Here is a 26,259-nt window from a genome sequence, read left to right on the forward strand (position 1 = left end):
CACACACACACACACACACACACACACACACACAAATAAATAAAATAAAAATAAAAAATAAAAAGCACTTAAAAAAATATAAACAGCCAGTCCATCTTGGTTTAGTTGTAACAGGAACTACTTGCTCCCACTGGAGCCAAAGCAGTCAGACCCCTGCTGGCCTAATAGCCAGACAGGAGATTGTAATAATAAAAACATTTCCTAGTATATATTCTTGAAGGTCTAAAAACTATGAACAAAACTTCAGTTATTAAATTTCAGCTATTTACCAGGAAAAAGATAAACACCCCTCTGATTTCTTAAAATGTTTAATTAAAAACTGGTAAAATATACTTTTGGAGATGCTAATTCAGTAAGGGGACAGATTACTTTTTTTTTTTTTCTTTTTTCGTATAACTTTTATTTTCCAATTTTGCATGCTTATATCTGGTAATCTAACAGATTACTTTTATTACTTAGCTTCAGATATCAAAAAAAAAAAAAAAAAAAGGGCTGGTGGAATGGCTTGGTGGTCCGGAGCACCTACTTAGAACAAGCTTAGCAGAGCACAGGGACCGCGGTTCGGTCCCCAAACACCACATGCCGGCCAGCCCTGCCCCCTGGTGGGCTGAGCTGGCCACACACACACACACACACACACACACACAAATAAATAAAATTTTTTAAAAAAGAGCTATAAAAGATAGTTTTTTGCTCCAGACAACTCACTTCATACTTTATAGGACACTAAGAAAACGATGTCCTATAATTAAAACTGGGAAAGAACCAGGGAGAAAAAGCAAAAAGACCAAAAATGACTGCCTTTGTTATGGCCTCAAAACAGACCCTAAGTCTGATTCTCTGGGCTCCAAGAAGAGCTCAATGACAATGAGGTTAACCTACTACTGCTGTCAGAAGCCAGGCCACTGTAAGAGGGACTGCCTTAAGAGGTCCACAAGGCATGCCCTGACTGCCAAGGCAGCCACTAGAAGTGAGACTGCACTCTGAGGTGGAGGCCCCAGAGCTCAGACTCAGCTTCCCAGATGGTCCAGCAGGACTGAAGGGCCCTGGGCCTGCCTCCTCCCTCTGGCCAGACTGACATCTCTACCTGTCATCTCCATGGAGGAGCCCTGAGTAATCATGACTAAAGGAAAAAGCTAGCCTACTGCTGGATACTGGCACAAGTCTTTTTGTCTTTCTCCAACCCTGAGCTTCATTCCAGTCATCGTCATCTTATTTTAGCTATAATTGAGATATATTGTTCATATATAGATACAATCTTGTCAATGTAAAAAGTGTCAAATAGCTTTGGGCCTATAGATAAAGCCAGGCCTTGTCTTTAAAATATAAAACTCAGAACCAATGTTAAAAATATAAATCCCTCCATAGTGCCCTTTGCTTACAATAGCAGTCATATTCAAAACTGAATAGGACATTGGTTTAATCTGCCTAAATACTGTGTATTTCATGATAAGTATATTAAGTTAGCCCGGTTGATTTTTTATGTAACTTAGGTATTTCACGCTGTTAGTAAACACAAGCGTAACTAGGCAAATATGCCAAACTGTACTTAAATTACTTAAAAGGATTGACAGTAAAGATAAGGTATTAATCTGGTTTTCCATATGTTCTTGAAATTTAGAGATAATTATAAGTATAGCTAGAGAGATTTATAACAAACTGTCAGACTCCATAAATCAAGGGGTCTAAGAGCTAGTGAGTTATGATTGCTAGGTCTCAAAAGGTTTATAAATGTACCTGTTAGATCAAATGTTCATGCTTTGATTATATATGTTCTAATTGCTCAGAACATTTGTTCTGTCCTAGAAGATACTAAAACCCAGGTAATCATGCAGTTAACAAATATGCTAGATTACGATTCCTTTTGCTGGGATCCACCAGATTTTGTCTATAGAAACACGTATTAAAGCCTAATCTAACTGTCCACCTGATAGAGCCCAGGTGATCTGAGCCATCTCTGGGTTTCCTGCCTCATTACGAGAAAAGGTATATTTGTGTTCCTTGGGCAAGGCTTCCTGCAGGAACCAAGAAGTTGTACCTTACTCAGTGGACCCCAGATATCTGACACAAGCTGCAGAAGTTAGAAGGGTTTGCAGGAATAAATTTGTCTGAGTTGAGGTGTTTCATAGTAGAAAAGATACAGAATGGAATTATAGATGAAAAATGAGAGTGTTAATACTAGCAGCCTACAGAAAAAAAGGCCAGTCAGAAAAAAGAAAAAGTTATGCTTCCCAGGACCCAGACAGAGAAAAGAGACATTTCAAGCAAAAAAATGTCCAAGGCTGCTGCAGAAGAAAAAAAAAAAGTGTTTATGATGGAGTCAGAGAAAGTTTCAGATTGAAGTGGTCATGGGTCTTCCCCCCTCAGCCTGAAGAAACCCATGTTAACAGTCAATATAAAAAAGCCTGTTAAACCTTTAATAGATGCTCATGTAAATTTGTCAGTTACACAGCCAGTAGCCTCATTTGCCAACCAGAAAGTACTCAGTGTTTTCCACAGGTCCAGTAATTCATGTGCTCCAGTACCCAATGGCCATAAAAGATTAAACCCCATATTTAAGAGATCTCTACTAATGGACCTACAAAATGTTCTGACTAGTGTTATGCATGTTTAATTGTTTCTTTGGTTTTGCTTCCTCCAGACTTAAAGCTATTCCACCTACCCAAGATAAAAATTGCCTGGTATCTATTGAGGGCCTTTTAGGTAAAACCTCTAAAGAGTGTCTCTGACTGCTAGTCAACCACTGCGACCAATTTCAGTCTGAAGTAGCCAGAATGGTCATCGCCCAGTCTGGGTTACTTCTTCAGAGAAAAATGTTGCAGGCAGCTGAGTTAAATTAAAAATATTATAAACAGTCAGATAGGGCTAGGCCCTCAAGAAGACAAGGTTAAAGACAAGGTAACTTTACAGTCTAAAAGAGACAGATGCTCCCCACTGTGGGCCAGATCTCAAGACAAAAGAGAAAACTACCTGGCTGATGTGACAGCTCAAGAGGTGGCACAAAAACCAGTGGGGACATGGGAGATATTGCCTGTTCTGGAGTTCTACAAAACCCGCCTACTCAGACGCTGTTAACTAATGTTCCTTGCTGTTGGAGTAAATTAACAATGGTGACCCATACCAAAATAATTTAATATAACATCGCCTACAAGTTTCTGATGAGTCAATGATTTGACTCGGCTACAAAAACCAGTGGGCAATGTTATAACCTGACCAAATTCCACCATCCTGTTCTGTATGCGCCGTCTTAGTGCACCATGTCAGCTGCTGTAAAATGTGCCTATCTCACAGAACTTCTGTTTCCGTAAGCCATTACTGCCAGCCCTCGCCCCACCCTTGACTTCCAATGTGTGCCTATCTCACAGAACTTCTGTTTCTGCAAGCCCTCACCCCACCCTTGAGTTCCAAAATGTCCACTGCTGTTCCTACACCCTTAAATTCCAAGAACTTCTCCAGACCCCTAACCATATCTATCTCGTCTCAGCAGCTGCCATGTCTCCTTGAACTCCCTGAGTTGTACCCCGCCTGCTTTGTGGATTTAAGCTTTATAAGCTCCACGCTCCCCCACTTCGGGGCGCACTTAGGCACTTTGTGCCGGGTGTTGCCACTGAGTACCAGCTAAAATAAAGCGCTTCTTTAACTTTTGGACTTGCCTCGTTGTCATTCGATTTTTGAGCTACAACAGGCACCAGCAGGGAGATTTCCTGGGGAGCTGAGAATCCAAATGTATACAGAGACTGTATCCAATCATATGCAAGAAAAGTATGTTTTGTTGTCAGAGATTTTTGCTCTTTTTTAAGGACATGTTCATTACTGGTTTTACCTTGGTGGTTCTGTAGAGGTTAAAAAACTCAGTGAAGTTCTTTTCAGACGCATCTGTGAAGGCTTTCCGGACCGTATCTGCCCAAAGAGAGACAGGCACATCAGCACGGCGGCTCCTGTACACCTCCCTAGGCTGCAGCATGCATGGTGATAAAATGCTCAGCAACACAGGCCCAGTCCCTCTAGCATCCTTCTGCAGCCACACTTTCCTCCAACTTCCCATTCTCCCGCCCCTCCTGCTCCTCCTCCCCCTCCCCCCTCTTCCTCCTCCTCCTCCTCTTTCTCCTCCACAATAAAGACAAAGCCATGCTCCATGGAGGCAGAGCCCCTAGGAAGATTTACAGCTAAACTCGGGCATATCTCTCTTTCACAGTGAAATGTTTTATCCAAAGTACAAGCTGTGTTTCCAAGAAAGCTATTTTTTGTAAATTACAAACACATCAACACTTAAACATGAAATGATCACATTATTCTTCAGTTTCTCAATACAATCTATGTGTGCTCACTATTCATTTGAAAAAGAATTGCAGAAATAGGTTTTTATTGAAAGAAAACACATTCACATGCTCATTTATGGAAGCTTCCATAGAAATTTCCGACAGGACGTTACTAGTACATTGCCGGTGTCCACAGGCACGCATGTCTTTATTGACGTCCAGCTCACAATGTTCTGAAAAGTCCACGGCCACATCTGTGAGTCTCAGCTGTGTTACGTTACTGTGAGGCTGTGAGCATCGTTCCTCCGGGCATAAAAGAGGCCCGCAAGAATAGAGTGTAGAAATGAGGGGGGGGAGCCTTATTCCGCAGCCCGGAAGTAAGGAGCATTAGAAGCACCTGGGCACCAGGTGTCCTAGGCTGCCCGGACCTGGTCACCTGCAGGAGCCTTGCGGGACTGGGCTTTGCTGAGACGGGAGGTGAGGTGTGGGGAGGAGGCCAGGCAGGGCAGCCTGAGAAGGGAGATCCCCTGGGATTTGCATCTAGCAGGCCACACATTCAGGAGGGGGTGAGTGAGGAGGAGACTTGAGGAGCCCAGGGGACTCACACCTGCCACAGGGGTTTCAGCCCTGACCTGGCTCCTCAGAGCTTCAGCATCAGCACAGCCTCTGAGTGGAGAAGCACCCACAGGCACACAGCAGGGAACACAGATCTGCCCCCCAGGGGTCCACACACAGCTGAGGAGGCCTCAGCTCTTCCTTTGTGGTGAGAGGAGCCTGGGTTCTGTGGGGTGACCATGCCAGGCCTGCATGCCTACCATGAGGCTGGTGGCCAGACAGAGCAGGTCAGGACCAGAAGCCGATACTCACTGCCATCACCCTCCCTTCTAGCAAGGGAAGGGGGCTGGGCTGGAGCTGCCACTGCGTCCTCTGCACTGAGGCCTGCCAGAAACCTCCAGGGTTGCAAGTCCAGAGGGAGCCATGGGCACTGTGGGAGGGTCGCACAATCCCATGCCACTGGGATACAGCAGCCCCTGGATGTCTTATCAGCTTGGCGATGGCCAAGGAATTTACCAATATCTGAGAGGATGGTGTTGGGACTCTGACTTATAGCTGGTCATTCATGATGTGGGATGGAGCTATGAACCTGGGGACAGCCGTGAGGACAGCCATGGGCACTGAGCCCTTATGCGGTACATACCACCCCTATAGTACCTACTCTATGGTACTATCAGGGTCACCCCTGCGGACCCCAGCATGGCACCTGGTCAGAGGAGATCAGGTTTTGTGTAGCAAATGCCCAACGGAGGGCTCTCAACCTCCATTCTGCTTCACTCTACCTTTTCCGTGCCTGAGCAATAGTCGCCACCACAGGGCACCACACTCACCGGTGACCTGGTGCAGCATGTCCACGGCTGGCTCCTCCAGGGCCTGGAGTTGCCGTTTGATGATCTTCTCAAATGTCCTGAAGTTCACAAACCCGGGCAGCTCTCGGCCACGATGCTGGTTTTCAAATTTCCAGATTTCATGTTGTAAACCATCATAACCTACAGCAGGGAAAGGTAGCTTTGCATTAGCGTAAAACAAGACCTTGTAGATTTTTCTAATAAACACATTGTGGTTTTCTGCAAACAAGAGTAGCAAGAAGGAAGTAAAATCAAAAATAATTCATGGTTTTCACATGGAAAACGACACTAGTACTACAGAAAGGACACCAATCTTAAGATCACTTGCTTCCATGAGCCCAGGAGGGCAAGCGGAGAGCCAGAGAGCAGAACTTTGGGAATGGATCTTGGAGGAGCACTGCAGTGTGCAACCTCATAAACCCCATCAGATTGTACACAGACAAAGGATTGTCATAGCAAATGCTCCTCACCCAGAACCAGGGGTCTCTGGGACACAGGATCGCCTTGAGCACTGCTAGAGCCACTTCTCCTGAGCAGTGGAGCAGGGAGTGTCCCTCAGAGGGACCGCACAGTGTGCGGGCACACTGGAGTGGGACACGAGGTGTGGGAGACCCCATCAGAGCAGAGACACACAAAGCCCTTGTCTCAACCCTGAGGAATGGGTGGCCAGGCCCCCCTGGGATAGGACAGATTTTTCCAGGAGGAATTTCATCATTGAGATTAATCCACATACAATCAAACTCATCCTACTCAAATTTACTGCTGATTTCTGCTGGTCTATTGAAAGGAGCAGTTAAGGCTTAAGATGCTTTTCTCTCTCCCTTACACTTTTTCATAACTTTTTTGACCAATTTAGCATGTTTATGTCTGATAACCTGAAGAACTAATTTGAAGATGACAGTGTACAATATAACAACCATCGCTGAATTCCTATTATTTTCTTTCCTGAAATTCTATATCAGTTCTTTTTTGTAAAAAAAAATATTTATTTATTGTGTGTGTGTGTGTGTGTGTGTGTGTGTGTGGCCAGCTCAGCCCACCAGGGGGCGGGGCAGGCTGGCATGTGGTGCTGGGGGATTGAACCTCAGTCCCTATCCCTGTGCTTTGCTTAGCTTAGCTTAGCTTGTTCTAAGTAGGTGCTTTAGACCACTGAGCCATCTCACCAGCCCTCTGTATCAGTTCTAATGTGACTGTTATGTGAGTACTTTTCAGTTCTTTTTCAAAACAACATATAAAATTAGTATGTAAGAAAAAAATTAGTCCAACATTTGGACTGATCTCCTGGGCTGAGGGAGCTCACAGAGTTGTGTGAAGCATCCAGCCATTGTACGACTTCCCATTGCCTGCCAAGGGCATCACCTTCGGTTGGTCCACTGCCCAGGTGAGGGACCCCGGGGTCGAGTGTCCCTTGTGGTTCCATGAGTAATACTGCCCTCACCATTATTCTGGGAGCTTCTGTGTGGCCCTGTGTTTCCAGTTCCCTGTGGAGTGGCTGGGCCATACGCTGGCGATTGAGGGTGACTGCCACAGTGCCATCCAGAAGAAGCGGGCCATCTCAGTTCCATTGCTGATGCCAGGTTTTCGGGGCCTCTGCCTCCTGTCCAATGTTTGTCATGGTCAAACTTCATATTCTAACCCCCAGGGTGGGACTTCGGTGATGCCTGGCATCATCCTAATTGGATTACTGGCCATTCTGTAGATCTTATTCGACAAATGTGGATTTGAATCTTGGCCTATTTTGTCATTGGATTGTCTTTTATTCCAGGTGCCTACTGGCCTCATTTAGTGGCAAGGAACAGCACATTTAGCTTCTGGGTTGACGACTCCCTACTCCAGCCCTGCTCCTCCCCTCACATCACGCTCCTCTGTGTCCTCATAGAGCAGCACAGATGCTGGACTGCGCCATGACCCGGGATGGGGTCAGAAGGTGCGCCTCAAGCCCACATGTGGAAACTTCCCACAGGTGGCGCCATTCAGAGGAGGGGCTTTAAGAAGATGCCAGGTGCTGGAACTACACCTGCACAGACCAGCTGTGTGTAGAAACCCAGTCAGCAGGAGCTGTCCTGCCCTCCACCAGGTGAGGACACAGCCAGAAGTCACCCCTTGGAAGCAGCTGCAGAGACCTCACCCTCACCAGAAATCCCATGAACTGGTGCCTTGAACTCGGACTTCCCAGCATCCAGAAGTGTGAGTACTGGGTTTCTCTCCTTCATAAACTACTCTTGCTGACAATTCTTAGCTACAGCAGCACAAATTCAGATACTCACCCTTTGCAAAGTGCTCCTTGATCATAGAACTCCATGACAGGAACTGCTTTCGGAGTCTGGCAAACAGCCGGGTGCCCTCAGCGCCTACGTTTTCCTCCCCCTCCACTAGAGCACTGATGTCCTGATTAAATGCATTGATTTTCTGTCAAGAAGAGAAACAGCGTATCAGCAGCGGTATGTCAATTATAACAGTGGATGTGGCTTGGAGGTTGTGTGCGCTGCCCTGTGTTTTGGGAGCCATTTTCCTCATGGCCACTCAGAGACAAAGCAAGAGAAAAGGCCCTGTGACCAGGAGACCCCATGGCCCTGAAGTGCCCTGGGATCTTCACTGAAAGCCTTTGCAGAGTCCCTGCCATGAGCAGGACACCCTGACCTCTATCTCCAGGGGCACCCTTCTCTGTGTTAAGTGGGTCCAGTGTGTACGGAGGAGCCTTGGGCCAGAAAGGACAGCAAGTAAGACGCCATGGAGGACATCAATGTGGGGTCTTCAGCACCAACCCACAGGCAGTGCTCACCTCTATGAGGAATAATGTTTTCTCACTGTCATCTTCTGGGATGTCCAAGCCAAACTTCTGTAATTCCTCTGCTGTTTTCTCATGGAGATCCTTTATTTGATTTTCCAATAGTGGCAGAGATTTCTGGGGCAAAGAAAGAAAAAATATGGAGAATATAAATATGGACTAGGAATGGAACATGGTCCAGGGAGCTCTCTGCAGAGGATATGCCTGGTCCCTGTAGCATCTCGGTGTCTCTCAGAATGTTCTTGAGGCAGAGAACTATGCTAGGGGTCTCCCTTTCACCCCAGTCCACCATGTTCCTCCTCCTAACTCACAGTCACAAATCAAGCATAGGCAAACAGGTGACTCTCTGTCACCATAGGCAAACAGTGGCCTCTCTGTCTTTCAGTGGCACCCAGAATGGAGAGCCACCAACTCCTGACTCATCCTTCACGTCTCTCTGCAGGGAGAGCAGCCTGACGCCCCTTTTCGGGAGAATTGCAGTTGGGACATCTTGGGATTCCACAACTTTGATGCTGCTTTCAGCAGGGCAAAGCTATCAGGGGTTCCATTTTCTTCTAGCCTTGTGGGGAGCTGTGTGAGCAGCTCCGCAGCATTGGTAGGGTGGAATACGCTGGCCCAGATGCTAGCCCTGTTCCTTCCCATGAGCCAGGTGGCCAGGTAATAAGGGACATTGGAGGCTGAACCAGCACTCAGGGGTCACCCAGGGACATGAGAGGACAGGAGCACGGACACCAAGTGGGGCTGCAGGGAAGAAATCCATGGCTCCCAGACCGTAATGGAGAGCCAGACCCAGTACAGGGAACCATGGATCCCCTGGGGGGGGGGGGGTCTAGGCTGGGAGTCCCACAGGGTAGCAAGCTGCCCCAGCTGAGGTCGCCCTGGTGAGCTCTTGGCTCTCCATTATGGTCTGGGAGCCATCATCTGGCTTTCCACACTACCATGGGGGCAGGAAGGAGAGACTGGACCATGGCTCCAGGCAGAGGGGACAGAAGACCTCTGCTGCGCCTCGGTGCTCCCAGCTGCCCTCCTGAGTGTCTGCTGTGTGAGCCTAGACTCTGCCTGAGAAATCCTCCATCTCGGGCCTTGCAGTGAGCACAGGATCTCAGCTGCAGGCCAGGCCTCCTCCTTCCCATTGCTCCGCTCTCCTGGCGCACAGCGGGTCTCTGCACAGCGTGGGGTGGTGTCTGGACCCTCTAGCAGGACACAGACCCAGCCTGCACTTACACAGATGTGTGCGATGAGCTCCTCAGACAGCCTCTCTGCCAGGCAGGGCACAGTGGCCTTTCTGTCCTCCAATAGCACCCTGAATGGGGACAGACAGAGACTTCCATTGGGCGGTGGGCTAAGCACACACATCTGCGCATGGGGAGGTCAGGCGCAGTGCAGTACTTTCCAGCTGAGTTGCTGACACATGACTGATACCCCTCATACATCACTGGACAGAACACACCCTGGTGGCAGGGAGCGAGCTCTGGCGTGAGCTGCCTGAGCCCTCCCAGCTCAGCAGGCAGTGTCCAAAATGTACACAGATGCAGCCACAGGCATGTTTCCATGGCAAACACATGCACACACGCATCCAAACACACAGACACACACTCACTCTGGTAGTCCCAGGTGAACACTGTGTGCATACAGGAACAGGTATGCACACAAATAAGCATGTGTGCGAGGCCAGTGCAGGGAGAACCACTGCGGACTGAATGGAAGCCATGACACATGGGAGGAGGCCGTGCAGCGCTCCTACTGCCCCAATCTGTGTGACCAGGGTGGGCTGGTTCTCGTTGCTTGGGGTTGGTGGGGTCATTTAAGGTATCAGGCAGCAGAAGGCTGAGCAACCAACTTGCTGGTCAGAACAGGCACAGGAAACTCGAGTCTTACACTCTTAATTCAAAACAACAGCGACAAGATATATATGATGGAAAGTGCAATACTTCAGCCATTTTTAGTGCTGTGTTAGTGGCCTTATGTGCCTTCACCATCACCACCACCCATCTCCAGAGCCTTCTCATCAGCAGAGACCAAAGTGTCTTCGTTACGAAACGTCCCCATTCTACCTCTGTAGGGCTACTGCCCTAGGAGTGGCACTCAGTAGGCTCTCAGCGTCAGCAGCACCCTTGCTCAGCGTCATATCCCCAAGCCCCACCACGCTGCAGCTCGCAAGCGAACCTCCTGTTTCTCGAGACTGGAAAATATTTCAGCTCGTGTGCAACCCAGCATTTCTCAGTCCATGGACACAGGTAGTTCTCCTCATGGGCTGTGTTCACAGCGCTGCCCTGTGTCAGTGTGCACAGGCCTGTGTGATGCATCTGATGTCCCCAGCCTGCTTCCCTGCAGCATTCTGGAAGGACTGATGCCCTGAGGTTTCCACCCTGGCATGCCCTGCACTGGAAGCCACACCAATAGGAATTGTTTTCTTCTCATGGTATTTCCTCTTGGATGGGATTGTTGAAATGACCTCCCCCCCCATGTACCCCTCAGTTTCATTGATTATGTGAGGCTTGGGGGAATAATCCTTTGTGAGCTCCCATTTTAGCAGACAAACAAAGAGAAAATGATGTCACACACAGACATTCACTGACACCCTCGATCATGCAATCCCACACATGCTGGATATCTGCCCTCAAGGGACAATTTCCCCATGTACAGTGTCTGCAGTGGCATTAGCTAGGGATAGAAGTTACAGTGCACCTGAAGTGTGGGTGGTCCTCAAAGAAGGCCCTCTCCCTCTGCAGGGCCTCGGCAAGGCTCAGGCGCTCATGGATGTCCTGCTGCCCACGGCACTTGACGATCATGTAGCCCTTCTTCAGGTGACACACCAGGTTCTGTACCACGTCCACCACCTTGTCCTCGGTGCCTCTGTCCACTAGATCAGGCTTTGTCAGGATTCCTGGGGCAGAGGCTTCTGATCAGAGGACACCAGGGGTGGAGGGGAAGGCAGCTCCTGCCGCAGCCCCACATCCCAGGATTTGGGCCCACCCTAGCCTGAGGGGAGACAGAGCCCCTTGCTGGAAAGCCTTATGGAGCAGACACAGGAGGAAGCGGGGTGCTGACACAGGACAAAGGGGTGCTACCTGCACTGGAGTCTCCTTTCCAGCTCCTTCCCCAGCTCCTGGCACAGAGGAGCAAACTGTTCCTCCCTGTGTCCTCTGAGGACATGGGCTCTGCTTCATTCTCCCTCGATTCCCATGCCTAGGATGCCCGATCTGCCCCCAACTGCCCTACCTGTGACCTGGTCCTTCTGCAGCAGAAAGTCAGGCATCCAGGCCAACTGTGGCCTTGAAGAGCCAAGCAGAGCTCGTGACGTGGCACCTCAGTGGACACCTGAGCTCCTCCTCCTAGATGCAGGTGCCCACCCCCGGTGCCTGCAGAGCCTGGGCCCCAGATCCATTCCTAACTCCTCACCTATGGTCCTGTCTCCTTCGGGATCCATCTCCTGTGCCATGCTCAGCGCCTCTGTGGTGGCGATGTCCACATTGCTGGGGACCACCACCAAGTTGATGGTCGCCTCCCTTGCGATGTACTTCTTGATGAGGCGCTTGATCTATGAGAAATGGCACTGTCAAACTCCTGAAAAGAGTGGGAGGAATCACACCATCCCAACCTCACACTCGCTGAGCCCACAGTTAGATGTGAGTCCTTCCTGAGAAGTGAGGATGGAAAAGTGACCCCACCTGCTAAGTCTGAAGAGTGACAAAGTAAATCAAGTGCAGCAGTCATACAGCTGAGGGGCCAGGGATGACAGTGAGATCTGAGCTGCTTAAATGTCCCAAGAAACCTCAGATCTGCTGGTCACAGGGACAGCTCGATGCCACAAGCGCTGCCTGGCTCTGTCCCTGAACCCGTTCCATGAACTCAGATTCATCTGCACGTGTCTCCTGCACACCTGTACCCTCTCTTCCAGCATGAGCCTCCTTATCACATGGCTGTGTGGATGTTCACCACCTTTTACAGGTCCACTTTCACGAGCCATTGCATAAAGCACCAATCTATCAGATCTGTTTTGAGTTGTGCCTGTTGGCTTCATTTTCACCATCAAGCTTGGGAGCTGATGAGCACAGGGCTCTTCAATTCCACCCCACACCACGTATCTCTCTCCAACACAGCACTGGGCTTGCTCTGCCCTCTGGCAGCACTTCCTGCACTCTAGGGCAGGTCTGAAGGGCATCTGAGGTCTCACCTGGCGACCAATGTCAGCGGGCTGATTGCCCACAGGCACCCGGGTGATCCCAGGAAGGTCGATGAGAGTGAGATCCGGGACACTGGGGGAGCCGATCTCTAGACTAATGAGCTCATCCTTGATCCCCAGCCCGTCTCCAGCGATGATGTTCTGGGCTGTGGAAGAGGAAAAGGCAAAGCTCAGTCCTGGAAAGATGAATACTCCTACCATCATGGGGCCTCTCGACAGGAGCTGCAGGAGCCAGCTTCTAAGATCAGAGATAGAAGCCTCCTCGGCGCACAACTCCACACTATCCAAGCTGTGACAGTTCCCATGGAGAGGCCTGTGGGTGCTGTCCACGGGAATCTCAGCCTTCAGCAGTGCCCAGCCGAGCCCAGACTGCCCGGGGCTCCTTTATCCCTCCTCCTGTTCAGGGTGGCAGTCACAGGAGGAGATGAGTGAACACACACAGGATCCCGCACACTGCAACAGCATTTTCTACCCAGAGGAGGTGTCATCTCCAACAGGAGGAGCTGCTGCTGTGGCAGCCTACTACCCCTTTGCACAAGGCTCCTCCCCTGTAGGCAAAATGTTTGTTGGGTATCTGGAATACAGACGGAATGTGACAGCAAAGGCAAATGTGGGGGAGACTGTAATCACCCAAATTCCTGTGCCAGGGAACTGAGATTGGAGCTCAGGGCCCAGCCTCATGTAAAAATGTCCTGTGCAAGGGCCAGAGGGTGGCTGGGGGCACTGACCCGCCCCTTGTCAGGGCAAAGGGCTTGGTCCTGCCAGCCACAGTGTGGCCTTGCCAACTCCATCCTGAGGGCTGCTGGAGAGAGGTCACCCTCAGCACACACAGAAGCAGGAGATGTGGTATCCCACAGGGGGCCCTCATCCCCCCCGTGCTGTGAGCCGTGGAGATGTGTGTGTGTCCGCGCCATGCTGCCCACCCTCTAGGATGCCCAGCATTCCTGCATCTTCACTGCCCCACACCTGCGCTGGCCCTTGTCCCGACTACACACGGCATATTCCTGCAGTGGAGGTGTGCTCAGCATCCAGCGCTATGTGCCTGAGTGTGATTCTGTGGACTCTGAAGCTGCTGACTGCCAGCCTTCTCTGGTCCCTCTGCTCAGGACACCCACTGCCCTCTTTACCCACAAATCCCAGAGTTTCCCGGAGTGCGCTCATCATGCCACCCATGGTACACCTATGTTAGCAAGGTCTTCCCACACTGTCACCTAGGACAGCCTGCAGAAATAGTGAGCATTGGCATTGGGTTCCTTGAACCATGAGAAATGCGCCATTTAGCCATGAGGCTGTTGACCAGCCTGCCATGCAGAATACAGTTAAATTGAGTCTTTTGCCACCTCAAGACAATCTATTTCCTATCCAGACTGAAGAAATTTTGTGTCACTATTGAAATCTAAGACTGTGGATCAGTGCTAAATAGTGATGGCACCTTCTAGAAACAAAGGCCTCCTGGCTGATTGTGAAAATCACAGGGTGACCCACTCCCTATCTCCAGACAATGACACTTAACCATGTGATGTGACAGGGGATAACAGGGAACTCACGGGGAGCCTTGATTCCCCTGCAGGGGCTGCTCTGTCATCACAGTCGAGAGCTGGGCTTCTCTTGACCTGCGCTGCACACTGACTGTACTTGGTCCAGGGGACTCTCCCCCTACCAGGTGGCTGGTACTGCGCACCCGCATACACCCTCTTGGCGACAAGGGCCACAGGTTCCAGTGGAGAGTGGGGACAGAGCTGACAGGGAGACCCCTGTTGAAGCAGCAGGACCCTGCCCCTTTGCCCACATCCGCGTCCTCTTGCCTCTGATCTGTGATCTATGAAGCAATGTCAACAGGCTCTTGAATGAGGGTAGCAGGGCCCTGTGTTTGGAGACAAGCTCTAAACTGAAGATTCACATCGTTCTCATATACTTCCTTCATTGTCTCACAGTCATGTCCAGGTCCCACATTCTGTGCCCCTGCTTGGTCTTTCAGGAAGGAAAGCAAAGGAAGGAGCGAAGTTACAGGGGCCTTGAGAACACAGGATCCATTGAGACTGGGATAGTGGGACCTTCCTGGGTCCCACACTGCATGGCTAGCCCTGACATCCTGCAGACAGTGAGACACACAGGGCACTTACCTTTGAGGATTTCCTCTTCCACCTTGGAAACATCCAGGATGTCTTCCTCAAAGCCCAAGTAGCTGATCTTGCCTCTCCACTCCTCATCCTGCCTCAGCTTCTTCAGCTTCAGCACCAGTGGGCACCTGGTCACGATGCCTAGGGAGCACACCTGTGTCAGTCTTCTCCTCAGGTCTCAGAGCCCACATATGGGGCTTCAGACCATTAGTGCTGACATCCGCACAGTGCCGGGGATGGGAGGGGGAAGCACAGAGCTCTCTGGATTCCCCCAACTACACTGAGACCTCATGTTGGGTGACTGCACGGTTATGCAATTTCAACAAGCACCCAAGGGACTTCCTACTTCATGGGTAAAAGCAACCACTCAACTCAGACTTCCTACCTCCTTCTACCGTCCCACTGCCAGTACAGGGGACAAATCCACTGAGAACGCCAGCAGCACCTGCACTGGTCCTCCAGGTCTCAGACACATGTTCCACTCACCACTCAGTCCAGCAGGCCCCATGACCTCTCCTGCTAACCTTTCCCAGATCCACTTACTTCTTACATCCCCATGTCCTGAGCTCAGACTCTCACCGGAGCTCAGACCTCCTCCCATGTGCTTTCACTTTCCCCACAGCCTTGCACCTCATAGAGCACCACTGAGCACACTCCCGCTCTGTACCTCCCCAGTGAGGGCCTCAGGAGAGTCACCCAGGGAAGGCCTCAGGAGGGTCACCCACAGGTACACAGCACAGCTGGGGCCCATCAATTTATTCAGACCTGCCCACACCAGATTCCACAGAGCCCACAGAGATGTGTTCAGTGAGATGGTGCACAGTCACTGCCCAAAGGTGTGTGCAGAAGCCCTCCCCACAAGGTGCCTGTGTGGGAGACAAGGCTTTGAGGGAGGCCTCCTGTTAAAGGAGGAAGCAGCAATAACAATGGTGGAGTCCCTAACACCGTGTCAGGTGCTCTGTGAGGTGGCAGAGACCAGGATCCTGCACAGTGGAAAGGCCAGGTGCAGGCCGGTGAGGGGCTGGCTGCCTGCAATCCATAGGGAAAGACCACAAGCTTCATCTTGCACATGCAGAGCCAGAGCTGCGGGAGGTCCGCCTCGGGCTTCTCTGAGCCCTCCCCAAGCTAGGCAGCTCAGCCTGCCTGAAGAGGACTCAGACTCACCGCTGCCCCTGGGGAGGGCGACTCCTGACAGAGCCTCCAGCACGGAGCTCTTGCCCGAGCTCTGGTCCCCAATGACAGCGATGGCGGGAAGGGCCAGGTCCTGCTCCACGCCCAGGGCCCGCAGGGAGTCGATGAGGTCGATGCAGGGCCGCACCCTCTCCTCATACTGCACGCAGAGGTTGTTCTCAGACACCTGGGGGCGGGGGAGAAATGCAGAGACTCCTCTGTGCTGCCTGTCTGCTCACGGGAAGGAGCCGACGTCAAGAAGGGTGAGAAAGGGCTATGAGAGTCCCAAAGGTGGACTGAAAGATGTTTAAACTGATAATGAACAATAATACACATAAAGTCCTCAACTGAGAGAAACTGTGACATCGAAGCTCTAAGAAATTAAATGAATGCCAACCTTAGAGCACATGATTCAAGCTAAACAAAGCCACATCACAAGGTATTACTACAAACTGGTTATAAAACAAAGATATCAGGAGTATTCAGAAAGTGGCATATAACATGCAGAGGAACAAAGACAAGATGTACAGCAGGCTTCTAATCAGAAACAGTGTCAGCATGGAGACAGGGAGGCAATAAATTCCGCCAGAAATATTTTTGGATGTGTTTCCTTCTGAACTATGACCCTCATTTCCCAATATTTTTAAATTCCTGGAAAAAAAAAAAAACATGAAAAGACAATTCTGTACTGAATAAAAATATTTTCTTCAATAGAGGCAGTACCAAGCCTGTCTACCCCGGAGGACTGGTAGCGATCACAAGGTGTTGAGGGGCTGGTGTCTCTCCAAGTCAGCATGATGACTGTGGCATTGTGTGCAATGAGGTTGGATTACCTTATTATTCTTTGTCCGTTTTTGTCTCTGTTGAGACAGGGTCTCACTCTGCAGTTTGGGCTGGCCTTCAGCTCACTTTGTGGCCCAGGATGGCCTGAAATTCACAACCATCTTCCTTCCTCAGCTTCCCAAGTACTAAGGTTAGAGGTGTGCACCACAAAGCCCGGTGTGATTATTACATTTTAATTTTATTTATTTATTTATTTGTTTGTGTGTGTGGCCAGCTCAGCCCACCGGGGGCACGGCTGGCTGGCATGTGGTGCTGGGGGATTGAACCGCGGTCCCTGTGCTTTGCTAAGCTTGTTCTAAGTAGGTGCTTTAGACCACTGAGCCATCTCACCAGCCCTGATTATTACATTTTAGATAGCACTTTAAGGTGGTACTTCTTTATGAAAAGAAAACAGGCAAGCGTACACAATGATTAGGTGTCAAGCTCCGTGCTCAGCACTTTGCATGACCTCTCCCAGCATCCTGGTAGGCTGGTGAAGTTACGAGGGTAGTTATAGCCCATTTTGTAGATGGGAACATTGAGACTTGGAAGTGTGAGCAATGTGGCTGAGAAGAACCAGCCTGTGTGGACCTCAGACAGCAAAGTATTCCTTGTTCTTCACCTTTTTGTGATGTTGCTTTCAGGAAATCATCTTAAGATTAAAAAATTCAAAGTTAATGCAAAGTGAAGATTGTTTTGGACATGTCAACCCTGAAACCCTTCATCACCCAAACACCAGAGGGAACAACAGTCCTGGCAAAGCGTCACCTACACATTTGAATGGACATAGTGGTAGCTAGTGTACATTTTCTAATCTCCTAAAAGTCTGTAAAAGGTAACTGATTTTCTGAACAAAGACAACAGCAATAGAGTGCAAGGTTTCTGACACAAAGGAGAAGAACCTGGATAACATACAACACAGTGGTAGCGGAGAAATGTGAGTACACGACTGCGCAATTCTGAGGTGACACACAGCTATATTCAGCCAGGTAAAGGCACAGATAGTAAGGATATATCCGGTAGACTCTCATATAGCATGCATGTCAACAAGGGAGAAAGTGCCCTACAGTACACAGATTCAAGCAAAAGAAGGCAGGAAGTCAAGAAAGCAGAAAGAAAAAACAAATGCTTCAAAGAGGAAACAAATACCCACACAGTAATCTTGAACCTAACAAGTCCTATTCCCCAGGGCTTGACCCACCAGTGGTGCACGCATGACAGGCTCATTAGCTGGTTTTCAATAATTTCAACACTCACAGCACTAAAAAATGGTAAAATCTGTGTACTACAGCTGTGCAAGGTGCCAGGTGGGTGAGCCATCCATGGACCAGCAGGGCTTTGAGCTGCTGAGGGTGAGACATGAGAATTATGGGCTCAACATGAATGCAGTAATTAGAAAAGGTCAGAGCACCACTTGGGCAGCCCTTCCTCCCTGTGGGCCCTGCCGCCATTTCCCATATCCAGTCAGGGAGAAGCTTACTCTGACACAGCGCACCAGGGTGCTGGAGTCCTGCCCTGCTTCCCAGAGCTCAGGGCCTGTTCCCTGGGGCATTGTTAGAACACAGGCAGGAGAATCCCAGAGTGAGGCTGCTGAAGAGCTACGTGCTTGCTGCCCCAACAGCCCTACACTGATACCTCTAGCCTGGGCCCAACTTTGGGAACTGTGTCCATCCCCCTAGGGGGGAGCACCAAGGTGACAGGGCCCTGGACAGGAAAGGGCCATGTCCTCAGCATGTGGTGTGAGTGGACGCTTCAGGCTAGACCTTGGTCTTCAGCCTGGCACCACTGGGAGTCAGCAGGAACCTGAAGAGGTGGGCCTGGGGGAAGGATTTGTGTCACTGGGGAAGGGAGGATCAAGTGGATAAAGGAAACCATGCCTTCCCTTCTCTTGTTTTTCTTTCCCAGATATGAGGTGTCACTTTGCTCTGGGACACCCTTCACCATGCTGTGCCAGCTGGTTCCCAAAGCAACTAAGACAACTGCATGTGGCCTGAAACCTCTGACACTATAAGTAAACATTTCCTCTCTATAACTTTATTAGCTAAGGATTTTTGTTACAATAACAGAAATCTAACAAAAGGCTGTGAGTCCATCCTGCCCCACAGCCTGAGGATCATAGGTCAGTAAGGGAGACACTGGTGGGGAAAGGAGGGACATGGAATGAGGGACCTTATGGAGCTCCAGAGGCGGCGAGTAGCTGTTGCCACTGTTCTGTGATGTTCCACAGTGCTGTGCATTGGAAAGCCTGCTGAACATCACCTAGGAACAAGCTAACATGAAACAGGATCATGGTCTCGGGTTGAAAACATTTGATTATAATACACAGAATGTTCTGAGGGTTTGACATCACTGCCAATTACAACTCTCAGTAACCATGTGCTCTTTGAGGCCAATTTAAACATGCAAAACCAGGCTAAAAGTGGAGAAAGAACTGCTCAGGGTGCCGATCAGACATCACATGGCTTCCTTGGGGAGAAAGTGTTATAAGGACACTTCCAGGCTCACAGCTGCACAAGGAGCCCCATCTAGACAGTGCTGCTCTCACATCCCAGGGTCCAGTCAGGTCCACAGGAGCTCATGAGCATCGCCTCTGCCTTCCCCAAACAAAATCATACTGAGTGCACAGCACATTGTCCTAAGCAGCATGGCAAGTGGCCCAGGTCTGCATCCTGCCACAGCAAGGACTAGGAAGCACTATGCCAGGGAAGGAGCTCCTCACCCTACTTCCGTCCCTCCACCCACCACACAGACCCCCTGCAGCCCTCAGCTGGACACAGCTCCTGTCCACACAGAGTGTGACTCTAAGAAAACAACTTACCAGGGCCTGGGCCTTCTCTGGATTATTAGCATCTCCACTGAGCTGGAGATGATCGGACGGAGCGGCTGAATCTCTTTGAGCTTCCCCCATGGAAGGACCCATCTTCTTCCCACTTCCGCTGTACCTGCTGCTTTAAGAAAGATGGAGCATGAGTGCATTCCACACACAGCCCTCCAGCAGCCCCACTTCATACCCCAACCTGGATGAGTGTCCCCGCCATCACGGCTCCTCCTCACTCTATCTTGAAAGGGCCAGCTGGATGCACTGCTTGGGTGAGAGGCCAAGGGGGAAAGACCAGTGATTACAAAGGGCATCCATGGATTTGGGCCACCTGGGAATTTGTTCAAAAATTCCTCGCACTCCACTGAGCAAGAAGACCTGGTATTCTTGGGTCCTGGGCTCCATGTGAGGCCCCCTCCCCCTGCTTCCACCTATCTGCAGGGGAAGGGTCTGCCCAGGGTCCACTGAGCTACCATGCACTGTGATGCGGTCTCGAGGGTCCCAAGGCCAACACCAGTGGTTTCCATGGGAACAGTCTAAACAGGACATGGAGAGTCCACTGTCTTTGTCAGTTGTTTTTCATACAATGAGATATGGATGATAGTTGAGATCTGAAATGACAACCTAAGCTCTTATTCAAAGTCATTTCATCTGGTGATTTTACTGTGATGCAGGCACCATTCAGAGTGTGGGGGCATCTGGACAGCTGCTGAGTCCCCAAAAGAGAGAGGTGACAACTTCACACCTTCCAGGATTCCTCAGACTGACTCAGGGCAGGGGGTAGGCCTGGCTGGGTACTTTAGCACCAATGACCCTGCTTCCTAGGAAATGTCCATCCCCAGTGGATCAGCTCATTCCAAAATCCCATGAGGTAGCTCCTGGTCCCACAGGTGGGGTGCTCCTTCCACTGCCCCTCACACCTCAGTCACCCCAGGGATTGCATGGAGCCTGAAGGCAGAGTCTGCCCCACCCCCTAGGCCTGGGACTCCTGATCTCCAGGGTGTCCCCAAGCATGGAGGAATGTCAGCAGTGATTTTCTGCTGTGCCCCTGCCAGCCAGTCCTTCCTAAGAACCCCTCTGTTCCGGGAATGCCCTCCTCTCAGTCTACCAAGGACCTGGACATCATAGGACCAGCAGGAACACAGCTGCAGCGTGATTTTTTGGGCTTCAACAGGAGCAGCAGAAAAGAAGCATCCTCTGTGCCCTGACCAGAGTCTCTATGCACTCCTGGTCACAAAGCCATTCATCCGGTGACAGGAGGGACTGCAGGGAGCTGCTCCTGCCCCGCCCCACCCCCACCCCTGTAAGCAGGCATGTGTGTGGTGGGACAGGACTGGAACGTGGTCTGCACCCACCGTCTCTCTCACTGTTATTAGTACCCACAGGCACCTGCATCCCACCCTGGGTGCTGTCCCAGGATGAACCCTCTGCTCCCAAAGCCCCTGTTACATACATGCTGGGGACCCCATCGGGCAACACTCACCAGTCCTGGTGCAGCTCACAGTGAGAAAGCTGGGCTCAACTTTAAGCAGTGCAGACCACGCCCCGCTGAAAGTAAAGGACAGGCTCATGGCTCCGCCCCCGTTCCCAGAAGCCAGAGTAGGAGGGGCCCAGAGCAGAAATGAAACCTACTGTTCTCCTCCTGCACTCTGTTAGGGGGGCATGTTACTGTGGTTCCTGTTCAGGACAAGTCTATGCTAGGGAGGTCAAGGCCCTTTGAGAGCTACCAGTATTGCAGGCAGCAGAGTTAGATAAAAAATATTACAGGAAGTCAGACAGGGCCAGGCCCTCAAAGGAGACAACACAGAAGATGAGATATCTTACAACTGTGGGAGGGGCGGATGCTCCTGCTGTGAACCAGACCTAAAGACCTAAAGGCCAAACAAATGCTAAATGAGTAGTATCTGGGATTGATATTCTAAATAGGTATCAATCACCTGGAAAGACCCAAGTGAGTCACTAGCCCAACCCCCAACAGAAAGAGACCCTATCCCTCATTCCAACCCCCAACAGGAAAAGACCCTTTCCCATATGTAATCCCATTGGTTGACCATAGTTTTTTCCCACCTCCTGCCCACCTAAGTGAGTTCCCATTCTCTCTACCTTAGCCTCACATGGTTTTACACTATAAAAGTCCCTGGAACAGACAACTTCCTGGGAAACTACCCGCTCGGGGGTCCCCCTCCTGTCCCTCTCTTGGACAGGAGCTTTTTTTCTCTCAATAAATATATTCTGCTCATAACCTCTGTTTGTTCCTAAAATTCATTCTTCGGTTTTAGAGAACATGAAGTCGTGCAGGTCAGGTCCAGAGATCATTTTTCTCTATGTCATTTGGAGGTTCCCTATACGGTTTGGAGGTCACCCATCCGAGACCAGTTTTTCTCCCTGTATCACCAGGAGCCCCTGCTAAGTGCTCTGGGGTCCACATCTGCCAGTGAGGTGGGACACCTGTCCAGGGTTGTGAGCTCAGGGGCTGAGACTTTGAGCAGAAGAAGAGGGCAGAAGCTCTGTAGCCAAAGGTCCGGCCCCCCAGCTCTCACTGGGCCAGGACAGCCTGCTTCTGACCACAGGGCTCTTTGCTGAACAGGAACCAGAAAGCCCCGGGCAACATGAAACCCAAGAGCCTCAGGCTTCACCAGGCCACAGAGGGCAGGCCAGGAGGATATGGGGGATGAGTAGGGAGAGGGCAGGGGACTGGGGTGGGGCCAGGGGGATGGGAGTAGGAGTTGGCCCCTAGGGTGGACGCTGAGGTGGGGGTTGGGGCCGGAATGTCTTTCAGGCTAAGGGTCAGCCTGGCTCACTTCCTGCCTTCCCCAATCTCCCATTCTCTTTTTAGGTCAGTGAGGGTTTCAGTTTTGATTCTCCTCCCAAGATCTCAGAAAAGAAACTCAGTATTTCTGCTGGGAACCAGGGGACTATGTAATCCCAGGTGGGACCTAGGGCACATCTTAAGCAGCAGGGGCCCTGATGGAGCCTGGCAGTCTCTCAAGAGATCTCAGGCTGAGCCACAGCTGGAGCAGGACTGGGTTTGCCATGCAGACCTGGGGTCTGAACACACACAAAGCAGCAGGACCCTTCCTGGGGAAGGAAACATCCAAACCTGCCCAGCACAGCCCCATGTCCCCTCTGTGTCCCCCTGGGCTGCAAGTGGCTCTGCACTTGGGTGACCTGTTTCCACCACAGTCAGCTGACTCTGCTGGGGGCCAAGGGGGTCTCTGCATCTGCTTCACCTGCCAGCCCTCTGGGGTTCCTCCAGATCCCTGTTTCCACTGCCCACAGCACAGGGCTCAAGTTCTGCTTGCTGCTTCTGTGTGATCAAGGTCTCCACCAGGACCTTACCTGTCCTCTGTCCTGGATCCAGCAGAGCTCCTGGCCCTCCTGTGCAAGGGCCAGGAGCCGACAGCCTGTTAGGCTGGCCCAGTTTAGGGAGCAGGGCAAGCTGAGCTGGGGCCCAGATCTTGGGCAGGTCTTGGGGCCTGGACAGGTCTTCCTGTATGGGGCCCATTCCAACATTAGTGCATTTACAGCTCTGCTGGAGGTGGGAGGCCTCTGCAGGATCAGGGTTCTGAGGGGCCAGGAACCAGGGGCTTCACTGGGAAAACAGCACTGCATTGTAAAGATACCCCCAGGATGGGAAGGGTCTGCCCAGGGAAAACGCTGCCCTTGCTCCCTCCATTCCACTCTCCTTCCTTGCCTTGTTCCAGAACACTGAACACCCTGATAGTGCCCTGCTGCGTGCTGGGATGAAGAGAGAAGGAAACAGTGGCCCAGCACCAGCACTCAGCCACAGGACAGGGTGGCCCTCTGGGCCCAGTGGAGGGGCCCTGGAGGAGGAGATTCTGGGAACCTGCAGAAGATAGGAGGGGAGGAACTGAGGTGATGGTCACCTCAAAGCCGATCCCTGAGTCCTGATAAGAGGAGACAGGATGGAAAGTGCTGCACACTGCTAGTTCCGTGAGCCCCCGGTCAGAAGTGCGGTCAGCTGACCTGCAGCGCACCAGCTTCCTGCCAGAGCTGGGAGCCTGTGGACCCAGGTGCTGCTGGGGACTTGCCTGAGCTCGGAGGTGCTCAGGCTGCAGAAGTGTGACCCAGTCCTGTCCAGGCAGCATTTCCAGCGCTTGAATAGTGACCTGAAGTCACAGGGCAGCCATCGTCCTCCATTCTCACTCTTCTACCTGAAGCACAGCTCCTGCTGGCTGGCACCACAGGTGCCTGGAAGGTAGTATCGAGGCTGAGAAGATCAGGGGTAGAGTGCAGCTGTGAGCCCTGCTGCCACCTTGCCGTGGAGGTGGAGCTCTGCACCTGAGGAGGGCAAGTGTCCCTATCCCTATCCCAGTCTCCTCAGATGCCAAGTCAGATGGAGATTTCAATAATGAGCTATTTCATATAAGGCCAAGGTACTACATGCTGGTACTTCGTGAAGTTGATCAGAGTTAGATCTAGTAATAGCCACCCAGTCAGGACTGAGGGCAGTGGGCAGCAGGGAGGACTTTGCCCCGATCTAATTTTGGAGTTGGGGCTAATGTACCTGAGATTGCCTAATGGAGATCCAGCTTGGCCCTGATGCCTCCCAGGAACTCCAGCCCTGTGTACTCTCCTCTGACCAGGATCAATGAGGAGCTGGGCGGTGCTCAGGAGCATCACCCTAACTTCCCCAGAACCCAGGGAGGACACCCTGTGGCTGATCCACTGCACCAGCTGAGGAGCCTGAGACAGAGCAGGAGGTAACTAAGTGCAGCCAAGCTCCCTGTGCCTGGTGGACAAGAAGCGAGAGCCAAGGTCAGGCTTTCTGTGAGCAAGGGCCTGGTGTTAGGAGTGCATTCTCCAGAGCTTTGAGACTGTCTTAGTTACTTTTTATTCATTGCTGGGACAAATACCCAACACTCAAAATGAAGGAAAGGAAAGGTTTATTTAGCTCACAGTTACTGGAGGGTTCAGTCCATATTCTGCTGGCTCCAAGGCAAACAACAGCAGTTCATGCAGCAGAAAACAATGAAGAGCAGAGGAGAAGCAGCAGCTATGGCGGTGTCCATCAAGCCTCTCTCTTCCTTCCACGCTGACTGTGAAGATTGGTGCTCTTCCACAGTGGCACAGCCACCAAGATCAAGCTCCTCCAAAGACTGAGACTTCTCCATGGAAGCAGGCAGGCAGCAGGAAACCAGGCAGGGCAGCTTCTTGCCTTTCTCAATTCTTGGGCCCTGCCCACCAGCAGGGCTAGCCCTCCCCCCTCCCCTGCCTTTCTCAATTCTTGGGCCCTGCCCACCAGCAGGGCTAGCCCTCCCCCCTCCCCTGCTGAGAACTGCGGGGAGCTGATTCAGCCAAGTTGACACAATGTATCAACTAACACAGAGACTCTGGTTATGTGCAGCATATGCGTATTTCTCCTTCCTGCTAGGGACAAAATTAGACCTCCTCCCCCAGTTCCTATGCTGATGGCTGAACCAGAGGAACTGCCTTTGGGGCAGGGTCTGGGGGCTGTGGAGCCCTCAGGGAAATCGGGATAGGCAGGTTCCCATCATGACCAAGGGAACCTAAACGGATCCAATGTTTCCTACTGCGTGTCTCCTTTTCCCTGCCTTGGAAGCAAAGACACCTTGAGATGAGCTTTCTACTATCTGTCCCTCTGTTGTCCTTGTCTATCTCCTGCTATAAAATCAGCTTCTTCTACTTGGCCTTCGGATGGGTCAGTGGAGGGCCACAGAGGCTTGGCCCCAGGATGGCTGAGTTAGTCCACACATTAGGATGCCACAGGTGTGAGCAGAGTCAGGTTTGCTTTTCTATACCGTGGCCTTCAGTGTGCTTCTTCTTCCTGCTCTTATAATAGCTGGGTGGCATTTGAAGCCTCCTTCCTATCCTGTCTTCCTCTCTTTGTTCCCTTTCCTCATGGAAGGCCCTAGAAAATGCACCTTCCTTTTGCTCTGTTCCCCTTGGCATCCATCCCTCCACCCTACAGTCATCCTTTCCTGCTGGGTTTGCATGATTCAGTGGGTGACCTCCTGTCTTAGTTACTTTTTACTCGTTGCTGGGACAAATACCCGACACTCAAAATGAAGGAAGGGAAGGTTTATTTAGCTCACAGTTACTGGAGGGTTCAGTCCATATTCCGCTGGCTCCAAGGCAAATGACAGCAGATCTTGCGGCAGAGAACAATGAAGAGCAGAGGAGGAGCAGCAGCTGCGGTGTCCATCAAGCCTCTCTCTTCCTTCTACGCTGACTGCGAAGACCGGTGATTGTAGCTCCTCCAAAGTGACACAGCTGTGAAGATCAAGCTCCTCCCAAGACTGGGACTTCTTCATGGAAGCTTGGCAGGGTGGCAGGAAGCTGGGCAGGGTGGCAGGAAGCTGGACAGGGCAGCAGGAAGCTGGGCAGGGTGGCAGGAAGCTTTTCTCAATTCCTAGGCCCTGCCCACCTGCAGGGCTAGTCTCCCACACTGAGAACTGCCAGAGCTGATTCAGCCACGTTGACACAATGTATCAAGTAACACAGTTGACAAGGGGTGCCTTGTCAACTTGGCAACTAGACATATACTTTTTAAAGCAAATTTCCATGTACAGGGGCTGGTGAGATGGCTCAGTGGTCTAAAGCGCCTACTTAGAACAAGCTAAGCTAAGCAAAGCACAGGGACCGCGGTTCAATCCCCCAGCACCACATGCCAGCCAGCCCTGCCCCCTGGTGGGCTGAGCTGGCCACACA

The 26,259-nt window shown here is 51.1% G+C and overlaps 1 protein-coding gene and 1 long non-coding RNA gene across 4 annotated transcripts in view; one reads left to right on the top strand and one right to left on the bottom strand.

Moving 5' to 3' along the window:
- The window catches only part of LOC101584040 (interferon-induced GTP-binding protein Mx2-like), a 91,144-nt gene that overhangs the window by 7,862 nt on the left and 57,023 nt on the right, over window positions 1-26,259 (bottom strand). Inside the window, exons 1-12 of one of the 3 annotated variants that reach the window (XM_012515386.2) lie at window positions 21,050-21,131; window positions 19,567-19,693; window positions 15,921-16,113; window positions 14,760-14,897; window positions 12,628-12,782; window positions 11,853-11,991; window positions 11,139-11,337; window positions 9,675-9,753; window positions 8,445-8,567; window positions 7,930-8,071; window positions 5,645-5,803; window positions 3,824-3,900 (exon numbers count right to left, since the gene is read on the bottom strand). In XM_012515386.2, coding sequence (XP_012370840.1) covers window positions 3,824-3,900; window positions 5,645-5,803; window positions 7,930-8,071; window positions 8,445-8,567; window positions 9,675-9,753; window positions 11,139-11,337; window positions 11,853-11,991; window positions 12,628-12,782; window positions 14,760-14,897; window positions 15,921-16,113; window positions 19,567-19,668 — 1,506 coding nt within the window. In that variant the 5' untranslated portion in view covers window positions 19,669-19,693; window positions 21,050-21,131. Of the gene's footprint in view, window positions 1-3,823; window positions 3,901-5,644; window positions 5,804-7,929; window positions 8,072-8,444; window positions 8,568-9,674; window positions 9,754-11,138; window positions 11,338-11,852; window positions 11,992-12,627; window positions 12,783-14,759; window positions 14,898-15,920; window positions 16,114-19,566; window positions 19,697-21,049; window positions 21,132-26,259 lie in introns of those variants that run through there. The other 2 variants (XM_023718686.1, XM_023718687.1) reach the window with 2 other exon arrangements.
- LOC111817543 lies at window positions 1,120-26,259 on the top strand. Its single transcript, XR_002821716.1, has 4 exons — window positions 1,120-1,274; window positions 14,351-14,356; window positions 23,323-23,328; window positions 26,249-26,259. It is a non-coding gene; the product is annotated as an uncharacterized LOC111817543 (long non-coding RNA).

The sequence above is a fragment of the Octodon degus genome, unplaced genomic scaffold, assembly GCF_000260255.1.
Source record: "Octodon degus isolate 3935 unplaced genomic scaffold, OctDeg1.0 scaffold00061, whole genome shotgun sequence".
Lineage (NCBI taxonomy): Eukaryota > Metazoa > Chordata > Mammalia > Rodentia > Octodontidae > Octodon > Octodon degus.